Here is a 21,441-nt window from a genome sequence, read left to right on the forward strand (position 1 = left end):
GACAATAGGTAAAAGGAGAAGATTACAATTAGACTTGCAATAGATCGCACGACCTTGCATGCTGTGACTCCCAAAGACACCTCGATAATTAAGCCTTGACCTTATCAGCGGATCACTCATCTGCGTAAGTATGTCTCTTTTATTAGCATAATTTCAAGTTCTCCTTAATGGGTATAACACTGCTTGGTTCGATGATTGAGGCGGATGATGATTGCTCAAGGGGTAAAGTGTCAATCACACCTGCCCAATGAAAGGAAGGGTGTACTGCTTTTTTCCGTTTCGTATCTACACCTCGGTATAGGAAAGGTATATAAAGCTGCAAAAGGGGCAAACCAGCTCCACTCGTCCACTCATACAGACGAGCACGACTCACTCTTCGTTTCAACGAGACAATTCTACGTTTTTCTCGATACTGTACTAGATTCCATTCTCTATAAGGCAATACGATCGACAATGTTGTTTACCGCTTCTACCCTATTCTCCCTCTTCCTAACTCTCCCACTGGTTATGGGAAATACCCCTCCCGAGAACGTACAAGTGGACTCACGGGAAGTCAAGCGAGATGGAGGAGTTTTCAGAATTATCCCAGAAGATTACACTTTATTCGAATTTCCTGCCCCACACCAAGATCTCAATTGTAGGAGTAATGACCCCGAGGGTTGTTATCCCGAATTGAAGTTCACCAACGAATGGAAAGATCAGGCATTCGTCGTCAAAGAGTTCGCATTGGAGGCTGGTAATGCAGGAGCGGTTGAGGCGATGGATGTTGATTTTACTACTAGGAAACCCGTTGCCGTCGTTCAAGTGAGTGACAGAGTAAGAAAAAGCGAACGTTGCATTCCGTGTTCATAAACGGATCTTGTTCGATAACACGCGGAGCAACGCGCTGATCCATACCATGAATTGGATAGTGCACCGCCAGAGTTGACTCTTCTCCTACTGAAACGATCAAATTCCAACCGCATGTTACTCCTCCTTTCCCGCAGGAATCGAATAACGGTGTTGGCCATCTCACTTGTGCCACCGCTGCACCCTAAACCACTCACTGCTCATCTTAAAGGGCTGGGGGAAGAGCATGAAGAAATGGGATGGAACGGATATTTGAGGACATTTGACGAATAGTGTCTGTACATACATTGATGGCCCGGCACTCATGTAAATGTATCGTTTCGACATCACCAACTGTCGGCACACATGACAACTGCCTCGACTTGTTTGCTACGAACCGTCACCTTGAGTAGCTCCTAATGATGATTACGATTATGTCTAATCAGATATCTCCATGACCATTACGAATGAAGTGTAATATCAGGGAAATCGAGTCAAAGCGGTGAAGTCCGACAGACCACCCATTTTTTCGCCAACTGTTGGATCTGTGATGTTTAAAGAAAGGAAGGAATTTTCTTTGTTACGAGTACTGACACATCTTTCAACCTGAGCGAAAAGAGTCATCTCGTCCACATATAGTTGACTCGTCCATTTCCCTTTTCTCCATTTGTACCCATCCCATTTCAAAAGAGATACAAAATGACTCTCACTCACCCCAACGTTGTTGGTAAGTCGTACCGGATCAATCTCAGATTTCGTTAAGATAAGACGTTGAACTGACGTTTTCGGCTTTGCCTTTGGTCAATTAGACGGCTGGTTCAGAGAGATCAACCCACAATGGCCAGGTAAGTTGTCATGGACATCTGCCGCTCTCCTGAATGAACATAGCTGACCATCCACATCATCCATAGGCCAGGCTATGACTCTCAAGTAAGCCGACAATCTCATAGAAACGGTTGAATGTGGAATGCAGATGGAAGGGAGCTATGCTAATGATAGTTCATAGGGTCAAACAAATCTTGCACACTGAGAAATCTCTCTTCCAAGTGAGCCAACTTCCCTTTTCCCTCCCAATTGCAGAGCTCTAACTGACTAATTCCGTATTTGCAGGACGTCCTCGTCTTTGAATCCGAGACTTACGGTAACGTCCTTGTTCTTGACGGTGTCATCCAATGTACCGAACGAGATGAATTCTCGTGAGTATCCCTTCACAGCCGAAATTATCCAGAACAAGCGCTGAATCGCACCTCATATTCCAGCTACCAAGAAATGATTGCCCACCTTCCTTTAGCATCTCACCCTAACCCAGAGAACGTATTGGTCATCGGTGGTGGTGACGGTGGTGTGATCCGAGAAGTCCTCAAGCACAAGTCAGTCAAGAAGGTGACCCTTTGTGATATCGATGAGGTAAGTGATCGCATATGTAAATGACCCGACCACTTCTAACGACATACTAACGGCTTAATGTCCTCTCCCAGGCCGTCATCAGGGTATCCAAAGAATGGCTTCCTATCATGTCTCAGTGTTACAAAGACCCTCGAGTCGAAGTCCACATTGGTGACGGTTTCAAGTTCCTTCCCGAACACAAGAACGAATACGATGCCATCATCACTGACTCCTCCGATCCCGTCGGTCCCGCCGAGGCTCTCTTCAAGGCCCCCTACTTCCAACTCCTCAAAGAAGCTCTTAAGGAGGACGGTCACATCTCCACCCAGGCTGAATGTTTGTGGATCCACCTTCCATTGATCAAGGAACTCAAGGAAACCTGCAAGAAACTTTTCCCAGTCGTCAAATACGGTTACACCACTATCCCAACCTACCCTGCTGGTCAGATCGGTATCATGGTCTGCTCAAAAGACGGTAGTAGAGATGTCACTGTTCCCCTCCGAGCCGTCCCAGACACCAAATACTACAACAATGATGTTCACCGAGCTGCCTTCACCATCCCTGAATTCGGTCGAGCCATGCTCGAAGACGGTATCAACGTCATGCCTAAATTCTCAGGTGTCCGACCAGGTCCCGCTTCCAACCAAACCACCAAGAAGAAGGTCCTCCTCCTTGGTTCAGGTCTCGTCGCTCCTCCCGCTGCCGAGTACATCACCAAACACAACCACGAGCTTACTGTTGCTTGTCGAACCTTCGCTACTGCCGAAGCTCTCTGTGCCAACCTCCCCAACGCTACTCCCATGTCCGTGGACGTCGGCTCTCCCGATGCTTTGAGACAAGCCATCAAGGGTCACGATGTCGTTGTATCCCTCGTTCCCTACACCTACCACGCCTCAGTCATGGAGGCTGCTCTCGCAGAGAAGGCTCACGTCGTCACCACTTCTTATGTCAACCCTCAAATGAAGGCTCTTCACCAAAAATTCGTTGATGCCGGTTTGATCTGTTTCAACGAGATCGGTGTTGACCCCGGAGTTGACCACCTTTGGGCTATCAAGACCATTGACGAGGTCCACAAGGCCGGCGGTAAGATCAAGAGCTTCTACTCTTTCTGTGGTGGTCTTCCTGAACCTGCCGCCTCGGACAATGCCCTTGGTTACAAGTTCTCTTGGTCCCCTGTCGGAGTACTCATGGCCCTCAACAACGACGGTCGATTCTACAAGGATGGACAAGTCGCCGATGTCGCCGGCAAAGACCTCATGTAAGTGCATCATTGTCTGATGTGAGACCACCGAGCTGATTGTGTTGTTGCAGGTCCTCCGCCAAACCATACTACTTCACCCCCGCTTACAACCTCGTTGCCTACCCTAACCGAGACTCATCCGTCTTCAAGGAATTCTACGGTCTCAAGGATGTTGAGAACTTGGTTCGGGGAACTATGCGATACGCTGGTTTCTGCGAAGTCATCACCGCCTGGAAGGAGATGGGTCTTTTGGACGATACTCCTCGAGATGATCTCGCCAAGGATGCTGCTCCTGTTACGTGGCTCGAGTTGATCGCTAAATCCATCGGTGTCGATGCTAAAGAAACGTAAGTCAGCTTGGCATTGATGTGGCTGTACCAAGCTGACCTTTCGGTATTTTGTATGCAGTGCCGTCATTGAAAAGCTCAGATCACTCAAATCATTTGAGAAAGACTCCAAGATTCTCATTGGCAAATTCAGACAACTCGGTCTTTTCTCTTCTGAAAAGGTCACTCCTAGAGGTTCAATCATGAGAACCCTCTCTGCTCTCCTCGAAGAGAAGTGTCAATTCCAACCTGGAGAAGTTGACATTGTCTTGCTCCAACACACCTTCGAGATCGTCAATGCTGACGGTACTGAGGTGAGCTTTTACTGCATAATATTAGCATAAAATCGCAGCTGATGAGTTATGGTTTTCAGCAAACTATCACTTCTACCCTTGAGGCTTACGGTGATAGAAACGGTGGCCACTCTGCTATGGCCCGACTCGTCGGTGTAAGTAAACCTCGTGTAAAGCATCAGACATACACGAGAGCTTGAACTGACCTGTTTTCTGTGAATAGGTACCATGTGGTGTTGCCGTGCAATTCATCCTTGAAGGTGTCCTTACCACCCCTGGTGTCCTTCAACCATACGATGAACCTGTAAGTGTGATTCTCATTCTATGCGTGGGATACAGGCTGACGTAGTGCACTTTCCTACCCTGATAGACATGTAAATTATTCAGAGACAGACTTGAAAAGGAAGAGAACATCACTATGATCGAGAAGGTCATCTAATCTGATTCACGAATAGAAGGAAAGGAAAGGCTTTGTGCATAAATTGTAGGAAATGGAAGGAAACGGGATCACTATGTCATGTCATGCTTTGCCTTCATCTGATTCTGATCACATGATCTTGCGTGTCTGCATGTTAAAATCACAGAATTCGATAACGCCTATCTTGAGTCATGGACGACTGACTGAATCGGGAGTGACTGACCAACTCTCAGAGACATGTTCCATCCGCGAATCGGTGATGGACTGATCCACGCGTTTGTGTTCACCTGTCTGCTTGATTCTTGACGATCATTTCCCCTGTCAGTGGCTGATCCTGTACCGCCTGTACAGTTGCTACTTCCGATCCCTTTGAGACTTCATTGACTCGTCATCTATTCCATCTTCTCAATTGCAGGCTTTTGGCAATGAATATAAGCATCGAATTGAATGGCTTGATGTTGGAACTGTAATATATACATGAACGCACCGATGTCTTTCAATGTCTCAATCACTTTTGGTTGCTGTAAAAGGCTATTCATATATTCAGTACCACGACGCGTCAATAGCAGGTGAATGCTGATCAAGGTCTCGTCTCAATCGAATTGTTAACGGGTAGTCACCATCCCTCCCTTTTGACACCTATCCATTTAATCCGGGAAACTACAGCTTCTGCATAGAATTACATCACTTGCAGCCCCTTTCGTTCTAGTAGTGAGTCGCCAGGTTCATGTTCCATATTTCCGTGATTCTCTTTCACTCTCGGAGTGCTCGTAATGTTCTCAGATTATCTCCCAATCAGGTCGACGCGTTCTTGATCCTTCCCTGATCTATATCTTCTCAGTTCATTTTCACATCACATCACTCTTCGTACCTGGGGGTTTTATCTTGTGTCTCTCTCACTCTCCATCCCCTTTTGTTCGTCACATCTATATTGCAACATTACGCATTAGAAGTAGCTCATACATGCAAATGCTAACTTGATGTCTTGCTCTCAATATCTTTGCATCGCCCCCCTCCTCCCCCCTCTCCTATCTTGTCACATACGATCATAGTTAACGAAGTGCAATTACGACTTTCGACCTTTCATCATATGCCCAACCCACGAACCTTGTTGTAAAAATCTATCGAATCATCTTGGTACAACACACTTATCTATTCAGAGCAATTTCACCAACTCAGTGTCTTCTCTTCTAGGATCGTTCTCAGCTCTGGTGAGAAGAGGAGGTCAGCACAATGCCCTCCAACCTCCTGGGGCTAGAAGATGCCCAAAGTCACGGATCTGGATCAGGATCGAGTAGACGCAGGTCGTCCTCTTCGTCCTCTTCTGGCTCTGGCTCTTCGTCTTTATGGTCACCTCCCGAAACGCCCACTCCAATTCACAATGCCCCTCTTAACGGTAAATCCAAACTCCAACCTGGTCGTTTACCCAGTCTAGCCAAGAATCAAGGGATATTCGCATTCTCTGTTCCGATCGTTAAAAGGGAGAGACAAACTAAGAGGGTAGTATCCGGATCGTTATTTAGGAACTATAGGGTATCTACGCTTGATGATTATGAGGATGAAGATACCGAATTGGACGAAGATGATTTGGAGATAGGAACGGTCTTGAGTGATGTCGAGAGTAATCTGAACCCCCAAACAAATTCAGAGAATGGTGGGACAAATGGAACAGTTGAAGCTGAGGGCGATGAGGTGGATATGTTCTTGGTCAGTAAAGTACCTTCATCACCTATGACCATGAGGTGGAGCGATAGGAAAGGTAAAAAGAGATCAAGAGAATACGAATACGACTACGACCAAATTATGCAGGAAGGAGATGAGGATCAAGATGGGGATGATGAGATGGAGACTGAGGGGTTGCTGAGTGTTAAGAAAAGAGGAAAAAGAGCTATGAAGTATTCTAGACAGGTGAGTAATCGGTTCTTGACTGAATGATGCGCGCCGTCTATACGATGCTGATATAACGATATCGTTATACTTAGAGTCCTACCTCTATCTATCCTAAGGAAAAGTCTTCTCCTCTCGGAATGAAGTACTCGGCCGTAGGGAACATCTGCGATAAGATGGGTGGACTTGTAAGCGTTCATAACACCTTCCGAACCTCTTAATGAAGCTGATCAACCTTTTTTTTTGGGTCCGACAGCACGCTTCAAGCACTGTCTTCGCTATGAACGTCGATGTTCCCCTTTACTCTACGTACCCTCTTCGAGAGAAAAATCCCGATATCTTAGCTTATGATCTGGCATCTGAAAAAGCCGGCGCTGGCGCTGGTCTTAGCCGTAGATCGAGAGATACGGAGAGAAGACTCGGCAGGAAACGAGGTCATACTCAGACCAAGAAATGCTTCCAACGGCTCACAGCGAGTGAAGATCCCCTGGTCAATCTACCCGCATTTCAGAACTGGAAATCTACTAATCTCAAGACCAAAACTGGAAGAGTGGTATCATCCGCTTCATCTTCGGCGATGGACATCTCAGAGGAAGAAGAGCAAGATGAAGAAGATCAATTGCTGGTAGATCAAGAGATGAAGAGTCTTTCGGATATCGAACATACCGCTGGCGGTATCTCTTCCGACATAGATATGAAATCTGTTTCTTCGGGATCAACCCTCAAATCTTTTAAAAGGTTATCACCTGGTATGACCAAGATTAGGAAAACCTATGAATCTAACAGTCCTCTTGCAAAATCGCAACTATCTCACAATTCACTGATTGTCACAAAAGATATTCAACGTCGATCTCGATTACGTGCATTTGTCGAACGTCTCCCAGGTCAAGATTCCACTTCGCACTTGCACAGATCATCACCTTCTTCTTTATTACCTGCTAGAAGATACATGACTAGATCTCACCGACCACAAATTATCACCCATAAATACAGAGCTAAACCTGGTAAAATCGAATTCGGCGCTTGTCTTCCAGGTCAAACTTTCATATCGATCCTCCGAGCTAGGCTATCTGCCCAAGTCACTCGAAGACTCAAAATCGCCTCGTACAACGATCAAACTCAGAATGGCGCATGGAGAAAGATGGTTGGGAACTGGTGGGGACACAAGGAAATATCAGGATTGACTGATAAATGGTGGTTGCCCGAGGAAGTAGAAGTTGAAGCTCTATTACTTCCTGAGATTCCCGCCGAAGATGAGGTCATGCTTTCTCCACCATCGAATACACGTACGTTCAACCACTCCAGAAAACGGATCGCCGAAGAAGCTTCGGATGATCTGACGATCGGTGAAGAAGTGGAGGAAAGATGGGCCAGAAGGAATCAGCTGAGAAGAGAGGAGTTGAAGCCTTATGTCATGCAGCAACGGGCAAGGGTAGAAGCTAGAAAAGCTGAACAGAGACGTGCTAGAGCGGAAGCGATCAGGAGAAGATTGGAAGAGATCGCTGAGCAGAGGCGGACGGAGGAAATCCAACGGAGGGAAACTATCAGACTGGCAGAGGAGGAACGACGAAGGAGTGAAGAGGAACGATCACGACAGGAACGTGAGAGGGAAGAACAAGCTAGACTTGAGTTGGAACGGGAGAATGAGATTGCTCGAATTAGTCTCCAGCAAGAACGAGAGCAACAACGTGTCGTGGCGGAAGTTCCATCAAGTCCAGCACGAAGTGAAACTTCTACTGTCCTATCTGATCCACCAGAATACGAGTTCCCCACCTACCCTATCGCCTTGTCTCGATCTTCTCATATCAACGCCAACAGACCTGTGCCTAGAGTACGAAGACTGATCTCTGCCCCGTCGGATGTTCTACCAGATTACTTACCTGACAGATGGAATAATCGATCGCCACCACCTCCACCCCCTTACAATGCCAGAACAGACTGTCAGACTCTCATCGCACCAATCTTCATCGAAGATTCAGATTCAGATAACGAAGATCGGGATGAAGAGGAAATAGGAATGATATCTCCAATGGTTCGAAATGCAAGAGAAAATTCACCAGAATTACGAGTGATTGGATCCTTCCCTTCTAGACAGCTCTTCGCACCTACGCCTATCCACGCCATCGCTAGACAGGTCGATCCTTTCAGAGCATTTGCGAATGCCCTGGACCTTGAGGAAGGTATGGAAGAAGCCAATGACGTAGAAGGTCATTTGGATGCTCAGACTCAAGAAAACATGGACGAGGATGAAGAGGAAGATGTGGTGCCCGGTGGGACGGTCGGAAGTGTTTTCCAAAGAGTCTTCGGGATGGTATGGGGAAGTTCAGCCTCAAGGAGGTAGATCAGCTGAAATCGACTGTCTGTCATGTTTGTGGATCTTGAAAAGTATTTTTGTTTCTGTTGAACTTTTTCTACATTGTTTTTGCTTGTCATTCGCATACACACATATCTATCAAAGCTGTTTTTATTTTGTTTGTCATCTTCAGTATGTTCTCTGCTTTGCTTGCTATTATATATGCTATGGATTCATGCAACACTTTGGAAACAAATCTCCAATTAACAGATGACTTCAATACTCAACGAGAGCATAACCTCAATCATTCACATGCAATGATGTATACAGTACTATACATCCATGAATATATATGGTGATATAAGAGGTTTACCCTATCTATCCTATTCCCTCTTCGACAGATCAGGTTCATCTGGCCAACCTCCCTGTTTCCCATTCACGATTTTCGCATCATCCTCCGCTTTCTGTACCAGCTCGTATATCTGATTGACCTCTGCTCCTTCCTCCTGTAAGTCTTGCGAAAGGGGTATGATCCCCCTTGAGAACAAGTCGCCAAATTTCGGTATCAGACTTTCGGCCACGTCTCTCACACTTGGTAGACCTCCCTTACTCGAAGGTGGGATGAGTTGATGTAATGAAGTGGCTTTGACATCGGCTAAGCCGCATGCCATGACCAGGTCGAACCATTTGATAGGCTGGGGTGTTATATTCATGGCGAATCCATGGGATGTTATTCGATGAGAGAGATGTATGCCTATCGATGCGAACTGCGAGGAGTAAGAAATTTATGTATGCCGTACAGGTGAGGTGAATACGATACGATGAGAATAGAAAAGGGCACAGAGGTGAGTGATCAGCTTAAGCAGTCAACTCTTCATTCCTATCTTGTAAGATATGACTCACTTTCTCAGTAGGTGATGAGAATACTCCTACATGACCTTCAGGATGAGGAGCCAATACACCTTGAACACCCAGATCATCCCTAGCGTACTCTGCTAACATCGCCTGGAGGTATTCGACATAACATCTTGTAGGTGTCTAAACAACATTCAGTTATCATTTATCAATAAGCTGTAAATGATTATGTTATAATTCATCCCGAAAGTGAATTCCTTACTCGGACTCACCTCCATAACGTTCAAATCCAATATCGGATAACCAACCAATTGACCTGGACCATGATACGTGACCTGACCACCTCTCTTGGTAATGTAAAAATTCGCTCCTACGTTCTGTACTTTCTTTTCTTCTGGGTGTAGTTCGTTGGGATTTGGTGAATTGTCTCTTCGTCCAGTTGTGTATGTCGGTGTATGTTCTGTAGGTGTAGATCAAATATAGGACATGCCCAGATCATGAATCAGCTACTTGTCACTATGTGAACATATCCATATATGGATCGGCAATGTCACTCCGGTTGTAAGATAGTAAGAGAGTCAAATTCAAAGCAAGTAGAATTTGTTGATTGAGTAATAAAGTAAGCAAAGTTACAAATCAACTTACCAAGCATCAAAACCACATCACCTTTCCCTCTACTTCCAGCCGGATCATCCTTCTTCGCTTTCAACCTTACATCTATGATATCATTCTGCAATTTCAACCCCACAGGGTACGGTAGTGGTTCTCTGAAGATGTGATATCGGAGTGGAGGTAAGGACGAAGAGGGAGTTGCGCACGACGAGGATGATAGTGATACTTGTCGGAAGGTGGAAGGGTTCAATAGACGAGTGAAAGATTTCGATACCATCCTAAGCTGTAGCTGACTTTGTGAATAGTTGATGAACAACAATCGTATAATGGTGAGAGTTGAATAAGCATTGATCTATAATCAGCGGAAACGGACGAATCCAGTGGAGGTGATTTGAACGGAAGAAATCAAAACAGATCCCGACGGATATAACATCTCCATACTGAGATGATTATCTCTTGTCATAGCATATCGTCCTTTTCATGCATGTCGATCAAGTGAGTAAATGATCATGAAATTATAGATAATAATGGCTACAGCTACAATCTCGCACACATCTACGTATAGACTGATCAACCAATAAACGTATCAAAATGACTGGATGACAATGGTAACATGGATTGTTGTCCATTTACTCCTTATTTAAGCCATTCTACCAGCTTTGCTCCCTACGAAAAACCCTTTCAACCCTTTCTTCTTCTTCGTTTCATCCCTTACAAAACCCCCTTGACCTTCCGAGCCCATCATCATGGAAGAATCATCCATCAGCGGTTGCCCATACATCGTTTTGACTACCCGTTCATTCCCACCGCCGACTCTAGCTCGGGGCGAAGGTTGGTCGAATGATGCCCTGCCAGTTGCTAATGCTCTAGCATGAGCCGAGGGGTATTGAGCATTCTGATTAGTGTTGATTTGCAGATGGGGTGGTTGGGGGTATCCATTGTATTGATTCATCCTATTATTGGGACTATTTTGATACCTCATTGAATTGGGTGATCCAACTATGGGTGTGGAGAAATCGATCAATCCCTTTGCTGAAGGGTATCCAACACCACTGGAGGCCAAGTATTTCGGATCATGTATCGTTCCGACCAAATTGATCTCCTGATCAGGGAAAGCAGCCGCAAACGAATCAGGTGAACCTGTCATACCAATACCACTAACCCCCGGTCCTGATTCTTGCCCGGGAGGTAAAGGCGGGAGATTCTTGAACCTGTTTGGTGACAGTTGTTCAGAAGGAGATCGCACAATTGGCTTATTGTCCATCGGAGGGATCGTTGCGACCTGTTGTAATTGCTGCTGTTGTTGTTGGTTGAAGAATGACGAAGGATTGTATAGGGCAGAAGGGGGAGTTTCAATCGCCATGGTGCCACTTGAGTTCGATAAACTCGAGGTCGTCTTGTTATGCGGTCTGAAATTAAGACCAGTGTTGTTCTTGTACATACTTGAAGGCTCATCGTATATGGTCGAAGTGTCTGGAGAAGAGTAGGGTCCTCTACCATTGGTCATCGTTCCATTACCCGAAAGCATCTCCATGCCGGATTGTCTCCTATCACCACCGGGTTGTTCTAGCGGTTCGCCCAATTCGTTCACTCCGAAACTTCTCCTTCTGTTTGACGCATAGCTCTCTCTCTTCCCTGGGCCAGACGTAGCGAATTTTGAGCTAGTTGGACTGGCTGATAGACTTCCACCTGAGGACGAAGCTGCACCGTGCATAGGTGCCGAGACCGATCTCATAGCGTATGGTAGCGAGCCTGAATATCTTCTACTTTGAGTCGATTCTTGCCCATCTGTCAGCATAGAAGATGAAGAACCACTCCTGTTCCTGTTGTGTTTACGGTTTCCGACGAGATAAGAGAGAGGTGGTGGGGGAGCTAAAGGTGTATCAGGTTGGGTTTGTTCATTCCTATGCTCATCGTCAGGTCTGGCAAGAAGATCAGACTTTGATTTGGTCCTTGCACCCTTCGGTTTCATCTTCTTGAAGAATCCCTTGATGCCCTTCTTCTTGGGCTTCTCCTCTTCATTTTCATCTTCTCCATCATCGAGTCGCATCTGGGATAAGCGCGAATGGCTGATAGCTCGTGACATCCGGGGCATAGTCACGTCAACATCGGATGAACATCGAGAATCTCGACTGAAGAATGAAGGTCGAGTAGGAGACGCCATGGAGACAGCTCGAGGGTGGGGATTGACGTTGTACGATGATGAACGATTTCTTCGCTCGTTGTCCAAGCCAAGGCTACACATCGATATATTAGCATCTCGAGAATACTCAGGAGGAAACGAATACCCACTGCATATCCATCATACTACCACTTCCATTCTGACTGCCCCCGAAAAAGCTCGTGACACTTCCGCCAAATCTACCCCATAGACTCCTTCTTCCACCATGTCCATCACTGCCCCCATCTCTACCAGCAGCCGCGCCTGCTCGGACAGCAAATGAGAACGGTCTCAGGCCAGCACCAGATTCTTCGCCAGGAGACCAGAGCTCTTCATTGCTCTCTTCGTACGCACCTTGGCGTTCGAGAAGACCAGGCGATGAGCCTTGTTTGCCATGGCGACTACGAGGAGTTGCAGAAACAGGAGAAGCATAGAGAGGGGTTCTAGGTGTGCCAAGAGACGGTTCCCTATCGGGTAAGAAATGAGTGAGGGGTCGTTGAATGGGTGCAGGTCTCGGTGGGTTCGCCAAAGCCGTCAAATTGGCAGGTGAAGATGGACTAGGTCGAACGACCGAGAGTGAAGGTGTACCTTGAATGAGAGTCTGAACACCCCGCATTTGATCGTTGATGTCCCTTCCGCGTTTGTCCCAGGACAAATGGCTAGGTTGAGCTCCTCGAGGGTTAGCCTGCGCTTCGTGACTAGATACAGTGGACGAAGAACCGATGATATCGTCTGGGAAAGGGAATCGGCCAAGTCGTTGAGCCTGAGCGCGTACTTCCTGGACCAAATGCCACTGTTGACGAAGGTATGTTTGGAGAGTTTGATATCGATGTGCAGAGGCAGAGGGGAACTGTAGCGACTAGTTAGAGCGACCACAATACAGATATGATTATATTACTCACCTTGGTCATGACAGCTTTGATACCTTCTTCCGTCAATTTACCTCCATTGGTTCCTCTAAAACCTCTAGGTAGTCCTTCTCCTGATTCACCTTGTTCCCATTTATGGCCTCTCCATCCTACTTCTTTTGCGATCCTCCAATCGGCTTCTCTCTTCTTTGCTCTAATAAGAGATCTTCTTTTCTTTCTCGCATCAAATTCTCTCCTCAGGTGAGCATCCTCAGTGGAATTCCCAGTCGACGGTGGACTGAAAGAAGTCGAATCGGATTCTTGGCTCATTTCATCTGCAGCTTTCACCAATTCCCGATATAAAGATGGACTGTCATCTAAATTACCCATTGATTTGAGTATCGCTTGTTCTTTCCATTCAAGCTCTCTCCAATCACCATCACTCTCTCTCTCCCATACGCCTTCACCTGAGACGACCACATCTGCTAAATCCCTATCTCGCATCATGCACTCTAGACAGATCTCCTCTTGCGGCTTGATACTGGGCCCTCTACCTTGTCCAGTGGTCGATAGTTGATTACTGGGTCTTCCTAATCCCACGCCCTTAGGCGAAGCTTGAATCGGTTTGGTGAAAGCTCCTGCGAAAGGTCCTGCATCTGCTAAACCCGCTACGACAGGCAATGACGAAGCTGACTTGTTCGCTTGGTGTTTCTGGTAGAAAGCAGGTTTAGCTGATGGTTCAACGGGTATGTTGGGAGGTCTGGACGATGTGGGTGATCGAGCTATATTCAGAGGGGGCCACGACGATGAGGGAACAGGAGCGGTGAGAGGTAAAGTAAGATTGGGTTTTTGCTGTGGGTCATTCATGGATATGGGAGCTGATGGCACAGCAGTTTGTTGTGGACGCGAATGAGGCGCAGTAGCTAAATCCGATGGCATAGCAGTCTGCATTTGCGATGTAGGACCAACAGTCTGTTGTAAATCGGAATTGGATGGCTGGGATGATAACGTGGTATCGATCTTGGGTGGACGTGGTAGCGATCTTTTTGCCGATGGTGAGGAAGGCGATGCATTCACATTTTTGAGATCTGTGGAAGACCGTTTCTTCTCCAACCGACGTGGAGTTTCCATGGTTGACGTCTGTTCGATGGCAGGGCTGGGGCGAGGTTGAGGCATGAGGATTGACCCCCGCTCGATGGGAGGCGATTTGTTATCTCTTGTAGGCGATGAATCTCTAGGAGGCGTCATATGCCCTGCACCCGTAAATCCAGATACTCTGACCGGTGAGCCTAGGTTGGTATTGGTATTTTCAATGACAGTACGCCGCCTAGCTACACCAGGTGAGTTCCGCAGGATAGGTGAAGGAAGTGGATTGCCTTCTTGATCCGTGGGTGAGGGTGTCAGGGGGCTGGGACCGGGTACCTGAATGGTCAATGAATGTCCTAAAGACCTGTTCCTCGCTGGCACATTTGGTAACTCCCTGCGACCTTCGCCCGCTAGTTGCGGTTGAGCAAGAGATGACGAGGACGATGAGGTGGACCGAGGCTGAAACACTGTCGATTGAATGCCTTTTGAAGCGTAAGATAAGGGCGAAGCGGGAGGACCTATAGGAGAGATCGGTGACAGGATAGGCAATGGAGGTAAAGCCATTGTGGGCGGTGGAAGCGGAGGCGGTATTGAACCTTTGTGTAGACGATGGGAAGATGATCGTGATGAGTATGATGAGGAACGAGTTGGTTCGACGCTAACACTGTGGCTGCTTCCAGCTCGAGCCTGTTCGTGATTCCCCATAGGTGATGTTCCACCTGAACTCGGACTAGCGTCCCCACTTGTTATCACTAAATTACCCCCAAATTCACGTCGGGATGGTGAAGCTGAAGAGGAGGAAGCAACAGGCGGAAAAGGTTGAGTGGTTGACAGAGTATCAAAGGATCCGAGATGCAAGGAAGGGAAATGTAATGTTGGTCGTCGTGCAACTGATGGCGGTTCGTTTTCGGTGTTTGTGTTTGTCGAAGATGGGAGTGCTGGACTGACCAGCGAAGGAGGTGAAGGAAGGGGGCCAAGAGAAGAGGTAAGAGCAGAAGCAAGAGCAGGATTGGACATTATTGCTGTGTATGTATGTATGTATGTGTGATTGCTATTTGTTGTAGGTAGAGCAAAGGAAGGGGCAAAATATGATAGAAAGGGTCGACCTGAATTGACCAAGGGCGAGACAATGTCACGGTGATACAGTGATACAACACAATCAAGACACTCTTTGTGTTGTGTTTTTGGACGATTTTAGACTGAGCAGAGGCGATGCGATATGTGGTGAGGTTGTCGTTTCGAATGCGTTTCAAGGCGAGCGTGATATGGGTTCGTTCGTGTTGCTATGATGTATTGCTATTTCGTATTTTTACACAGTCATGATGGGTCGAAAGGTTTTCGCGTTGGATTGTTGAATTGATAGGTTGATCAATGGTGACAGTTGCAGATGCAAGGATGTTAGGACAAAAGCGCGGGTGAACCTGTGCGGATGAGCGAGTGGACGCGTATGATATGATACTTGATGCTATATGCTATGGATAGCACTACACAATATAAATGTATATGATCACGATGAACACAGTCTGTGATGATGATGATCTATCTGACCATTGCAGTCTATTGGATGTGACTGTGACGGTGAGTGTGAGTGTGAATGGCCTGCTGAGCAGACAACTGATCGTTGTGCGTTATGCAGACGAGGAGTATGAGTAGTATGATATTCGGTTCACCAGCGAGTCTGACTGCTTTCGATTATATTTCCTTGGTTTCTGTTCTCACTTTACGTATAAGCATCACGGGAATCGAGTCTGGCCCAAGTCCACCGCTGTTCCACTCAAAGCTTAACAGCGTCGTTACTGCTGGCTGCAAAAGGCTTGCGGCAAGACACGGTTCATGTTAGGCGTGTGCTGCAAACAATGGTAGGGGTGATATCGGGATTTTCACCGTACCGGGAACAAGGCACGGATTCCGATCCCGATCATTCGCATCTTTGTTTGTTTACATCTTCCATCGCTTCGAAACCTATTACCAGATCCGGTCAGATAACTGTCTTATCCATTCAGCCATTTAAACATTCAAACTTTACTCGATTATCGTTTTCCTTTACAACTCCCAACCCTTGCCTCATTCATCTCTCTCAGGGATCGCGCTTGGAACGATTTGTCTCGGACTTTCTTTCTATTCGATCAGCTATGCTCTATGGACGGCTTGGTGTGCGATGAACAAGGGGTGACCAAGGCTGTTGTTCGGTCTCTAAGACTATTACGACTTGTCCTTGACGTCAGGATCAACCGCTTTCTCATGGCAAGAGGCGCCATCCCGTGTCTATCCACCGTACCTGCTGCAGTGCTGTACAAAGGCAAAAAGGGTACCTATGACCCATGTCGATCATTCCAACCTCCTAACAGGGTTAATTCCAACCTCCTAACAGGGTTAGTACGGCGCAGCACGTAGACAATACAGAACCTTTGGCCTTTAGACTTTATGCTAGAGTTGGATCAGCAGAGGTCGATACATGAGGATATCCCGATTAAATAGGACATGTGCATTACCTGCCATGACATGTAGCACTCGGATGAACCTCAGGCAACAAAGAAACCATAACGTAAAACCTGGAAAATCTAAATAGGAAGACGAGTTGGAAAAGTAAGACATGTCCGTCCTATAATGTCCGAACATTCTCTCAAAACCTTACCCGTAAACAACAGATGAACAAGGAGATGGATGATGACATGAATCACACCTCTGATATGATAAATCAACTGAATCAATTTTCACGTCTTCAAGAGAAAGTCTTTCTTTATTTTTATGCTTCTCCTTTTGATTTATCATAACATTTCACATGCTCAAAGTACGAGTAGTGTAGATTTTCTTTTTGATACTGTCTCACACCTTCTCTTCCTCGTGTTGTCTGGTGTTCATCTTCTATTCCTTCCTGGAACATCCGAATACCGCTCGAACCGATTCCACACAAAAACAACAAACGACATTCGCACTCTGATGGACAGTTGAATCCATGACAAATCTTCGTCAACCTCTCGCCTGCCTTGTACCTCACCTCCCTCAAAATCCACAAATCCTTAGAATTGAAAGATGGGACTTCCTCAACCTGTTGGTTACCTTTACTGGTATACTACATCTATCATCCTTGGCATCCTTACCATCATCAACTTCTCTACAAAATTCTATTCGCACTTAACCCGTCCGACTTTACACCCATCCCCAGTATCTTCTTCCGACACTCTCGTCACCACCACTACCGCCAATGGTCAGACGCTGCCTGCTCCTTTAGCCATCGAGCACTCGAGCGAGGATGAGAAGCCCCAGATTGAAAAAGCGAGGCTGGGCAGACTCAATAGGGCGGCTAGAGCTTTAGGTGTATTAGTTGAGAAATACTTTTACTTATCGGGTATAACTCTACCTGCTAGGCGGTTCACCCTTTTTGGCAAAGTTAGGAAGATACATAAGAAGGTGTATGCGACTCCGGAGTTGTTCTGGACATGGGGTTATACCTTAGGCTTCTTGATCCTCTCGTTCTACGGTAGTAAGTTTTGCTCTTACCTGGTGGTCACGATCAAGTGCGCTGATATATATTCCAAATAGCGGGATGGGATACACTAACCTGGTCGAACCAAGCTGCTTGGCTGGCTGTAGCTCAGGTCCCCATGATTATCGCTCTGGCAGGAAAGAATAATTTGATCTCATGTGAGTATCTAATTCTCCTTGGACCATAGTCATTACCTGACCACGATTATCTTTCTCATAGTCCTTACGGGCATATCTTATGACCGACTGAATTATATCCACCGAGCATCCGCCAAACTGTGTTTGTTGGGAGTATGGATCCACGCAGGTGGACATTGGAAATTGACTCATGGATGGAGTCAGGAAACCTGGCACAAAACCATCTCTCACTGGGTAAGTGCTATTGCTTTGCCAACATGAGGCACAGGCTGCGTAATCCGCAAGTAACCAAGTAACTGATCGTCATGTGCCTTTAATCGCACATAGGGATTTACCGGTACCTTTGCGATCACTTTACTTTCGGTACTGTCATTACCATGGTTCAGAAGGAGGATGTTCGAGTTTTTCCTCGTCATGCATATCGCATTGGTAGCTCTGATGTTGGCTGCTTTTGTCATGCACTGGAGAGCCATGGATGTATGGATTTATGTGAGTGTGGCTACTTTGCTGAAACCACGCATCTGACTTCAAGATCGCTAATTCGTCTGTGTATATGCAACAGCCAGGTGCAGGTCTTTGGGCTGCTGACAGACTCCTTCGAGTCCTACGCCTCGTAATCCTCAACAAATTGTGGATTCCACCTTCACTATCAGCAAAGGATATACCTTCCAAAGCCACCATATCATTATTGACCCCCTCAACGTTATTACTCAAGTTCACCAGTCCATCTGAACACCTCAATTGGTCAGCAGGACATCATTTCTACATCGTCATGCCTGGCATGTCAAGGCTCCCTTGGGAAGCACACCCTTTCACAGCCTCTACTATCCCCTCAAAGCCTGGTCAAGGGACCGAATCAGGCGAATTGGCGTTCATCATTAGAGTGAGAGACGGTTTTACCAAAAGGATGAAAGATAAGATCGACGAAGTGAGAAAGGATCAGGGTCTGGCGATAGACGATAAATTGGATGTAGAAGTGTCAGCAGCAGTAGAGGGACCTTATGGAGAGAAATCGGATTTGAGAGGGTATGAAGGTGTCTTGATGTTTTCTGGTGGGTCCGCTAATTCTTGAAATCTCATCATATGATATCGCTAACCGATCGAGGTTTTCCCGTCTAGGTGGCTCTGGTATATCATTCGCGGTATCCAACTTGCTCCAAATTTTAAGTGAGATCAGACAAGGTACCAGTCGAGTCAAATTCATATCGATCGTTTGGATGGTCAAATCTCGATTACACCTTGAATGGATCGCCCCTCTGCTCAAAGACCACGTCAACGATTTGCCCCCTGATTTATCTATCAACATCCATGTTCACGTTACCAGACACTTATTACCTAAACTATCATTAACGCATAATACCTTACCTGATATGGCTTCTGGAGACTTGGAAGCATACTTACAACAACGGGCCACACAACCTAAAAGGCGAAGGAGTCGATTCATGTCCACGTTCTCATGGGCTTCTTGGACCGGAGCCTCCGTCTTCCGTGCGGGCGGTACACAAGCTGGAACAAGAAGGGGATCTCTGATGCCTTCCGAATCTGGGAAATCAGAAGGCGGCGAATCGATAAGATCAGACGGTTCCAGTTCGAGAAAATCAAGAGCTCAGAGATTATTCGGTTCATTCGCTTCGTCTCATTTGGGTGGTACCTCACACCAGGATAACAAGAACAAGAATAGGAGAAGAAGTAGTCATGCGGTCAGTGGAAGTGAGAGTGAAAGTGAGGATCCGAGGAAGATCGCTCCCAGATCGAAAGAAAGGAGAAGACCAAGTATACCAGCTTTCAATTGGACAGAAGGGTATGCGGACAATACTGTGTTTGGTGCTGGGCCCAATGGAGGTAGTATAAGTGGAGAAGCGGGCAGGAAAGGGTCCCTAATTCCTTTTACTGTATCAGAAAATCAGGAATTGGAAATCGTCTTGAAAGAACCTACGCCAGTTGAGGGTGTGAGACCAACAGCCGTTATGCCTGAACCATTACCGGTTACTCCTGTTGAGCCTATCAGACGTGAACCCCTGGTCATCAACACGACGAGGGATATTGGACCTGATGAAGTTGATCCATTCGATTATCGACCTCCTTCACCTACTACTCCACCTGCAGCTGTATTGCCTCATCGAGATTCAAGAGGGTCGATACCATGGATGCGGGAATCATTCTCATCCGTACATATGCCTCACAATACCCCACCGCGTACTAGACAGATATCAATCTCGGAAGATCTACCTCTACCACGTCAGAAACGGATTTCCATCTCCGAAGAATCACCTGTAAATCGAACGGGTTCGCCTAAAACAGTCACTGTACCTATCTCTCAATCTAGGTCTGGATCCCTGTCAAACTCTTTGCCTGGTACACCCACGACTTCTGCATTTAACACTGAGCCAACACGGAAGCGGTCTATACCGCTACTATATGGAATAGCGAACCGACGTGAATCCGGCCGACGAGATTCCCTACCCCTTCAAGCAGCAGCATCGATTGGTCCCCAATCTTCACCTCGACCTTCCATTCTCATGCCTACTCCCGTACTAGCCAAACCCGTCAGACCAACAATGTTAGAAACGGTCCAGTCCTCAGGTCTACTATCTGCACCTGAGATGTCGAGATCATCTTCCACTACATCGGGCGCATCAATGGCATCATTTACTACCCCCGCTCCACCGTCCCCTATACAGATGAATAACCCAGCAGACATTTCCAGACCTGAAACTCCCTCAAAAGAATTCAAGCAATTCGCTCAAATCACAGGAACGTCACCGACCGATTTGAGGAAATCCATATCTGCGATCGGAGCTATCCAAGATCCTAAGGAACGACGGGCGAGTGCAGCCGAATTCATGGGACCTGCTGAGCTTGAGTTGCGTAAGAGGTCTGCGGAAGGTTTAGAAGGTTTGGTGAGATGGCATGAGGGAAGAGCGAATATCAAGGAATCTATCGAGGAAATTATCAACTCCGTAGCTGCTCATACGCAATTATCCTCAGATGAAAGACACGGCATGGAAAATGAGAAACCCGGATCGGGACCTGCTAGAAGAGGTGGGAGAGTGAATGTATCGTGTTGCGGACCGATATCACTCTTGGATGCTGTAAGAGATGGAGTGAAAGATGAGATGAATAGTGAAGAAGTTTGGAAAGGTGGGGTGGTAGTGGATTTCCACGCAGAGACGTTTGGGTGGTAATGAATTAGAGACAACAAATATAGAAACCTGTATAATTTAGTATATGGCCATATACGGCTTTTTTCTCACTTTCATTCATTTTGGTAATCATAATCATCAAGGATATTTAAGTGGCTTTATAATCAATGACATTAGCATGAATACCAATAGCATTGGTACGGTAAATAATTCGCAGGACAGACATGTTTAGGGGGGATATATAGATGATAGAAGTGTAAGTAATATTTACACAGCTCCAAAAATTGCTTCCGCATCTGTCTCAAAAACTCACGAGGAGTCATTTGGGTTCATAATGACTTTCTCTAATGGATACATCCAACTTCACCGAAGTCCAGAGTCAAAGGAACAAATAATTGTTGTCAAAGATGATATGAAGCGAGTCAAAGGCCACATTTTCTG

The 21,441-nt window shown here is 46.4% G+C and overlaps 6 protein-coding genes across 6 annotated transcripts; 4 read left to right on the forward strand and 2 right to left on the reverse strand.

The window, feature by feature from the left end:
* Positions 1–453: 453 nt before the first annotated feature.
* On the forward strand, positions 454–1,037 carry I203_104952 (uncharacterized protein; the record flags this gene model as incomplete). The annotated part of the gene is made up of 2 exons (XM_019143467.1): positions 454–804; positions 912–1,037. The coding sequence occupies 2 exons, from the start codon at positions 454–456 to the stop codon at positions 1,035–1,037; spliced, it is 477 nt and encodes a 158-aa protein (XP_019006516.1).
* Positions 1,038–1,527: 490 nt separating this feature from the next.
* I203_104953 (spermidine synthase) lies at positions 1,528–4,512 on the forward strand (the record flags this gene model as incomplete). The annotated part of the gene is made up of 12 exons (XM_019143466.1): positions 1,528–1,555; positions 1,638–1,673; positions 1,740–1,758; positions 1,835–1,874; positions 1,939–2,024; positions 2,088–2,235; positions 2,307–3,472; positions 3,526–3,801; positions 3,863–4,094; positions 4,154–4,228; positions 4,297–4,377; positions 4,444–4,512. The coding sequence occupies 12 exons, from the start codon at positions 1,528–1,530 to the stop codon at positions 4,510–4,512; spliced, it is 2,256 nt and encodes a 751-aa protein (XP_019006515.1).
* A 1,212-nt stretch (positions 4,513–5,724) lies between these two features.
* On the forward strand, positions 5,725–8,719 carry I203_104954 (uncharacterized protein; the record flags this gene model as incomplete). The annotated part of the gene is made up of 3 exons (XM_019143465.1): positions 5,725–6,399; positions 6,474–6,566; positions 6,635–8,719. The coding sequence occupies 3 exons, from the start codon at positions 5,725–5,727 to the stop codon at positions 8,717–8,719; spliced, it is 2,853 nt and encodes a 950-aa protein (XP_019006514.1).
* Positions 8,720–9,054: 335 nt separating this feature from the next.
* On the reverse strand, positions 9,055–10,415 carry I203_104955 (lipoyl(octanoyl) transferase; the record flags this gene model as incomplete). Its single annotated transcript, XM_019143464.1, has 4 exons — positions 9,055–9,438; positions 9,575–9,709; positions 9,799–9,986; positions 10,172–10,415. 4 exons carry the CDS (start codon positions 10,413–10,415, stop codon positions 9,055–9,057), a joined length of 951 nt encoding a protein of 316 aa, XP_019006513.1.
* Positions 10,416–10,778: 363 nt separating this feature from the next.
* I203_104956 (uncharacterized protein) lies at positions 10,779–15,250 on the reverse strand (the record flags this gene model as incomplete). The annotated part of the gene is made up of 3 exons (XM_019143463.1): positions 10,779–12,375; positions 12,431–13,149; positions 13,202–15,250. 3 exons carry the CDS (start codon positions 15,248–15,250, stop codon positions 10,779–10,781), a joined length of 4,365 nt encoding a protein of 1,454 aa, XP_019006512.1.
* A 2,016-nt stretch (positions 15,251–17,266) lies between these two features.
* I203_104957 (uncharacterized protein) lies at positions 17,267–21,042 on the forward strand (the record flags this gene model as incomplete). Its single annotated transcript, XM_019143462.1, has 6 exons — positions 17,267–17,717; positions 17,777–17,878; positions 17,940–18,091; positions 18,185–18,346; positions 18,420–18,909; positions 18,977–21,042. The coding sequence occupies 6 exons, from the start codon at positions 17,267–17,269 to the stop codon at positions 21,040–21,042; spliced, it is 3,423 nt and encodes a 1,140-aa protein (XP_019006511.1).
* Positions 21,043–21,441: the final 399 nt, after the last annotated feature.

Source organism: Kwoniella mangroviensis, assembly GCF_000507465.2.
Source record: "Kwoniella mangroviensis CBS 8507 chromosome 1 map unlocalized Ctg01, whole genome shotgun sequence".
Lineage (NCBI taxonomy): Eukaryota > Fungi > Basidiomycota > Tremellomycetes > Tremellales > Cryptococcaceae > Kwoniella > Kwoniella mangrovensis.